The following is a 6,602-nucleotide window of genomic DNA, read 5'->3' on the forward strand; positions in this document are numbered from 1 at the left end:
ACTGGAATATTACATTTAGAGAGATATTCAGAATAGGTCAACATAAGACCTTCATGGTTATAGAGATGGCTTACCAAAACTAAATCATAACAAAACCATTTCTCAAGAAATAAAAATGTAGATTTATACAAAATGTGCTTATTATTCCAGATAAAACACCTGTTTGGTGAGTAGTTGTGTTCCAAGGAAGAAGCATCTGTTTATGGTAATGAGAGCAAAAGGAACTGAAGACCATCAACCTGTGAAAAGATAAAGTGAGGTAATATTCCAGATAGATGTTGTTTTTTTAAGAAATTGCTCAATCCAGATAACTTTGTTGTAAAAAAGTTCAGGCCTCCATTTTCAGTTGAGTTCATAATCACAGATTTCTTAATGTAATGGGAAAAGTTATCCCTGCTCTGCCCTGCTACTTAATCACATTTCACTCAGGAAAGAAAAGTACAGGTCGCCCTCTAGAGATTTTCAACGGCTATTGAATTCTTCTTCTTCTTCTTCTTCTTCTTCTTCTTCTTCTTCTAGGGTTTATTGGCGGTTGGCAAACAACGAACTCGTGCATCACCGCCTCCAACTGGTATGGAGTGTGGACCAGAACGTTTACTATATATATATATATATTTTTTTTTTTTTTTTTTTTTTTTTTAACTATATCCACTCACTTAAATTAGTTTCTCTAAGATATTGAAATAATAAATTATAACACCTATCTGTTGACTCTTTTCGCATAAGATCTATTAAATCAAAGCGTATTTTCATCTCTCCTAATTTTTGGATCAAATGTCTTTATTCTCTTTCCTATTTCTGACAATATCATGACATGTTCTACTGTGTATTCCTGCCCACAGAACTCACATTTCCCTGAGTTATGTTTACATATTTAATACGTCCTCTAAAATCTAAAAGGCGGGACTTCCACCCACAGCATCCAATAGAAACATGGGACACGGGATGCGATTCCTGACTTTCCCGGCGTTCTTCCTTAAATCGTTTAAACCAATCACAGAGAGGCCGCCCTCTTGCCAACGCACATCATCGGGTATGTATTATGTATTGACATGCCTCGTAGCCAATCAGAGGAGGAAATCGCGACCCTCTGGCCAATCACAAACGAGGACGTAGTTCCGAAGCTTATAAATGACAAGGTGACAGTTTTCACGGTGTACTACTCATTGCCTTTAGCTGCAAGCTTGTCCCTGTAACCCCGGGCCCTTGTGTGCTGGATCTTATCGGTGAGTCAGGTTATCTCTGCATTTAACTAAATACACCTAGTGGGGAACTTCGCTTATTAAAGATAGGAAAATGTGCGGAAGTTTCTGTTCCGGCTAAAATAATTGCTTTCGGGTGCCGTTCAGTGAAGCGCGTTGCTAAAGCTCCGCTAGCCGCTTGTCAAAGTCATTTCAAATGAATGAATGAGTCAGTCTGCGATCACGTCTCAAGAACTTAACCCAAAGAGCAACTGGTAAATAACGCTAAAGCTTCTTAGCTTCACGATTTACTGTTGCATTTTAAATGCACGGAGGTTTAATTCTCATATTGCTCGTGACACTTGCAAAATGTCCTCGCGCTGGGCCCCTATCAGCCTGAAAAGCTCGCACTGCGCCTCAGCCTTTCAAGCGCAAGCGTTTTAATACTTTAATGCCATTCAGTTACAGTTTGTCTGCTGTCATGTTATAAGGCAGTTTATATGCGTTTATGTCTCAAGTAAGTACCATCCAAAGCTATTGGTGACCTTCACTATCCAGCTCGTCCGCGGGAGCTTTCGGCGGCTTAGAACTCAAATTAACCTTAGACCCGATTATTAGTCATTTTGTACTTGATGATGTATTTTTAGGCAATTAGCATGGGCCTTGTGCTCAGGCTGTTCAAAAGGTTGTCCAAAGGGTGACCTGAATTAAGTGAAGCCAAAATAGTCAACCAAAGTAACTATGAATAATTCTAATTCAACAAACGTGCATAAACTTCCACTCAGCCAAGTACAGAATTTTTTTGATGGACTTAGTTGCTGCTGTTGTCACAATGTTGACCGTTTTATCAGGCTCTAATAACCTCAGATTTAATGGCTGACTTTATCCCTCAAGTCTCTGTATCTTGAGTGGGTAAAAGCTTGTTGGCTGTTCTCAGTACAGTAGTACAACATGACCTTTATGCTGCCATATGTTTGACCACTGATTTAAAGGGTATGTGCTCTCGGCCTAAGGAAGTTTTGCATCCGCTAGCCTGTGGCTGGAGGTTTTCTTGTCAAAGCAGGTCTGGGTCCCTTGTGTATACAGACCATCTATCATTTGGTTTGGATCCTACAGAAATTATAAAACTAATATTTGCATTCTCTGAACTGTTTGTGGGATATTGGCAATGCACTGATGGCTTGGCTTAATTAAATCAGAAGTCCCTTCAGTTGCAAGCGAGTTATAATCTAACTCCAGTATTGATGCCACAAACCGCTCTTGGTACATCAGGTTCTTGTTGCCTACTGTGCTTCACTATGCTTTAATTTTAAGGTAGGTGATGCACAGCATGGCATGAAATCTTATGTTGATGACACTGGTGCTCTTTTTCTTTCACCTGTCTAACATCTTTCTTCTCCACAGGCTTCAAACATGTACGCATGTGCTAAGTTCGTCACCTCACCTGCTGTGGTATGTATTCAAGCTCTATTAATGTCACATTCCATTGGCTGTTTCAGAAAATTACCTTAATGCCATTCTTTTTAGAGTGTTGTATTCTCTTACTTCCATGGAAATTGTCTACAATTATATTAGTTCTAACCACGTTTATAATCATGCATTTAAATGCTTCAATTCAATGTTCACTTTTACCCAAAACAACTTAAAACAGAGGACCATAAGCAATTCCTCGCACAGAGCCAGCAATATTCATAGTTTGTGATGCCAGATTTACTCTAAAGCTAGATTAGAAGACAAGCTAGAGCAGAGGAAAATTACAGATATTTTTTTTTCTCTGTGTGCATTGTTTTGAGATGAATTTAAATTAAATTGTTTAAATTAATGTACACTGGACCCTTGCACACTCATAAAATATTTGAATTTGAAACATGGTTTGGTAATAGAAAGCATATGCATCATATAGACGTTAAATTAGTTCTTCTGAAAGTTTGTTCTTTCTTCCTTTAGGTCCGTGGAGGATCCAGGGTTTTGGCCCGGCCTGTTTCAGTCGTGTTCAACAGACCTGAAGCAAGAACCGAACAGGTAAAAAATAGTGGCTTCTATGTGAATGCTCTGGAGTACTTTGCCGCTTCTCTTGCACATGCTTAAATGTCTTGCCCTCCCTTTCAGGCAGCTCTGTTGCCAGTCAGGGAAGCGACCCTCCTTAACCTAACCCGGGGTTTCCAGACCAGCGCTGTATCCAGAGATATCGACACAGCGGCCAAGTTCATTGGTGCTGGTGCTGCCACAGTGGGTGTGGCCGGATCCGGAGCTGGAATCGGGACAGTGTTCGGCAGCCTTATTATTGGCTATGCCAGGTAATCAGACTTTGAAATTAGGCTCTTAAAATGGGTTTGTTATACGTGTTGCTTGTGCCTAATAGCTTTTTCTTCATTTACAGGAATCCCTCCCTGAAACAGCAGCTCTTTTCCTACGCCATTTTGGGCTTCGCTCTGTCTGAGGCCATGGGTCTGTTCTGTCTGATGGTGGCATTCCTCATCCTGTTCGCCATGTAATTTGGATGTCTTTTCTTCTAAGCAGTTCGACTCCCTTGATCTGGAGATTGGAACTGACGTGCAGCTTAGGCCGTGGCACCGCCATTCCAACAAAACTACAAGAAACTCTCCCTTTTTATGTTCCCCTGTACCGTTTTTCTCTATCTGAACGTTTTATGTAAGAACTCACTTCACATAAGACCATCTGAATAAATGGTTGAAATCTGTTTGCTTTTGTGTTTTTTTTTTTGCTATACGAATGTAGAGTCTGAGGGAAGGTAGACTAGCCTGGTGTTTTTTAAAAACATATTGGATTTGGGTTGGCTGACTTTAAAAGTCACTCAATCTAAATCTGACTCCTTGTAGAGATAGTTTTCCAATTTATGCACCTCAGTTACTAGCTCTGTCAACTTACTGATTTCATGCAATATTGAGACACAAAGCACACAAATAGGCAAGTGTTTAACAATGTGGAGAAATGGGACTCTCAATTGGTATGCACATTCTCTCTAACTGGTTCTTGTGTGCTCATGTAAAACAAGTTAATATCAATATTCTCATGTATAATACAATGGTTATCAGCTTAATTAAATTGCAGTTGTGATACAAAAATACATGACTGAAACCATTGCTCAAAGACATTTCAATGTTTTTGAAAGATGCATTACAGAGGCAAGTAGTACTAAAAAGTTCACAGAAGTAACTATGCATAACATAACACAAATTACACATTTCCCTCATCTCAGCTCCACTAACTCTGCTGAAAAAAAAAAAACCCAGCTTAAAGAAGCTTTGGTTGGGTTGTTTTAAACTTTTTCAGAAGCACTTACTCATGGGCAGAGGTGGTTTAACTGGGAGGCCAGTCGTTGAGAGGCTGCTCACTGCAGAACTGTGGGTGGAGATAGAAGGTCCAACTACATCCTAACCCTACTACCCATAATCTTTACAAAAATTATCCATGGTTTTATTATAGAAAGTTATTCACTTTTTTTTTAAGTGAATCAAAAACATGCAGCGTGACCAATGTAGTCCGATTCCCTAACGAATGACTCTTATGAAATGATTCATTTTAGCGAATCAGGGCGACCAAAAATGCCCGATTCACAGTTCTACTACTCGCTTACTGAACTTTTAAAACACATTTTGAGTTTTCTTATAACCAGATATAATTTAATATGATTTTACATTTTTATTATCCAAATATGTATTCAATAAATGCACTAAAAGAGTCTTTAATGGAACCAGAATCGTTTAAATCCTACGACTCCCATTCAGCTCGAATCTCCTCCAGGAGTGCACCGCTAGATGGCGCTGCTTCCTTCTTGAATGAGGAGGAAGTGAAGAGAAATGAAACAACATTCATAAACAGGCCAGGCCGAGCGAGGGGAAATTACGTTTACGTGCGTTTAGACCTGAAACTCAGTTATTCGTTAATTTGAATGTTAAATGCTCAGCTAATTCGACTGATACATTAAAATCAGTGCTGCTTTTGACACAGGGTGTTATAGTTGAGATCGGTAGAGGGAAACGGGAGAATATGTAGGAGTCATTTCTCTCTTCCTGCCCTCCTCCACTTGCCTCCGAGCAAGGAGAAACAGAAACTGCAGAAGAAACTGACCGATCTGACAGCTGGTCAAACAGTTCGCGGCTGCTTCGCTCTCATCGACGATGGCGGATAGCGTTGGGGAGGAGAAGGCCAACGGTTCGGTGGGGACGGCGCAGGGCCACGGAGCGCAGTTCTCCGCGAGTTTGGGTAATTCTGTACCGGGGCATTCATCAGCGTCCCCCCCGCCTCTGGCAGAGTCCGGCCTGTCCGTGGTCGCTCCCGGGATCCCGCACACCATCAGTCCGGCCGTGGAGAGCGGACTCGGTCTGCTGACTCATGCGCTCAACTCCACGGTCCCCGGGGCCCTTCCTCCATCCCTGCCGCCCGGTATCGGATCAGGAGTCCCGGCCGGAGCTGGCCTCCTGTCCCAAATTCACGCCACCTCCTGGGATCCCACGTTAAGCACCGACTGGGACAACGAGAAGGCGTCTCAGCAGTGTATTCTCCGGATAAAAAGGTAATTTTGCACTATCCTATAGGATCTGTATTTGTTTTGGGAAGTGTAAGACAACTTTTTAAAGTTCGCCTGCGTGCAAACAGTTGAATTTACTTTCTAATCCAAACATATGGTGAAAAGAAGCATGTCAGAATGCTGAATGAACTGAATGAGCCGATTAATATTTCACTGGTAATTGTTGTTTGAATATTAAATATTAATTAGACTACAAAAATATAATGTTCATTACATTAATGCAAAGTTGTTTTAAATTCTTTCTAATTTGTTTTCATCTTCGGTATTCTTGCTTGAGAATTAAGCATACAAAAGTTGAGTAATTTATGTTAACAATATACACTTACTTTACTCACCTGTGAGCATTATTATTTTCTGATGAATGCACAGTGCTGTTATTGTGTAGTTGGGTATCAGACATCCACCAAATTATGGTGTTTCCTATCAGTAGAACCTTTTTTTCAGTTATTGATTATTGGTCAAATATATATATATATATATATATATATATATATGTATATAGCCTATATGTTGCTCAAACCAATGACCAGTCAATCTCTACTAGCCTGGCATTCTCAAACCTTTTCCAGCCAAATGTTACAATTGTGTCTGCAGATTAACCTGTCATAGGCGACTTTTATAAGGCACAACATTGTTGCCACTCTCGGGAATTGCAGTGACTTTGGCCTTGATCAGACGTCCCCAGCGACTAATAATGGAAATGTGGACACGAAAATGGAAACACTCAGTTACAATGAGTCAGTTGTGTTTATGTGTAGTTTGGCTCTGTATGACAGGCATTCAGTGATCTGGTGATTTTCTTGGCAGGGTGTGTACTGTGTGTGGCTTCTGCTTCCTCCTTGAGCTTTGACAAAAATGGCGCACACTGC

General features: G+C 40.6%; 2 protein-coding genes across 2 annotated transcripts in view; both read left to right on the plus strand.

The window, feature by feature from the left end:
- Positions 1–1,117: 1,117 nt before the first annotated feature.
- On the plus strand, positions 1,118–3,882 carry atp5mc1 (ATP synthase membrane subunit c locus 1). The gene is made up of 5 exons (XM_084115013.1): positions 1,118–1,226; positions 2,586–2,633; positions 3,129–3,203; positions 3,291–3,478; positions 3,562–3,882. Exons 2-5 carry the CDS (start codon positions 2,595–2,597, stop codon positions 3,674–3,676), a joined length of 417 nt encoding a protein of 138 aa, XP_083971139.1. The 5' UTR covers positions 1,118–1,226; positions 2,586–2,594; the 3' UTR covers positions 3,677–3,882.
- A 1,091-nt stretch (positions 3,883–4,973) lies between these two features.
- ube2z (ubiquitin-conjugating enzyme E2Z) overlaps positions 4,974–6,602 on the plus strand; it is a 7,762-nt gene continuing 6,133 nt past the window's right edge. Inside the window, exon 1 of the mRNA XM_084094123.1 lies at positions 4,974–5,718. Within this exon, the coding sequence (XP_083950249.1) occupies positions 5,324–5,718 (395 nt within the window). The 5' untranslated portion in view covers positions 4,974–5,323. The remainder of the gene's footprint in view (positions 5,719–6,602) is intronic.

Source organism: Abramis brama (genome assembly GCF_963993115.1).
Source record: "Abramis brama genome assembly, chromosome: 1".
Lineage (NCBI taxonomy): Eukaryota > Metazoa > Chordata > Actinopteri > Cypriniformes > Leuciscidae > Abramis > Abramis brama.

What these genes read in the sequence shown, in the direction of transcription:
- atp5mc1 (XM_084115013.1), top strand. Translation starts at nt 2,595, where the DNA reads ATGTACGCATGTGCTAAGTTCGTCACCTCACCTGCTGTG. An exon ending in TCGTCACCTCACCTGCTGTG is followed by an intron (nt 2,634 to 3,128) that starts GTATGTATTCAA and finishes TTCTTCCTTTAG; the next exon opens with GTCCGTGGAGGATCCAGGGT. An exon ending in CTGAAGCAAGAACCGAACAG is followed by an intron (nt 3,204 to 3,290) that starts GTAAAAAATAGT and finishes CCTCCCTTTCAG; the next exon opens with GCAGCTCTGTTGCCAGTCAG.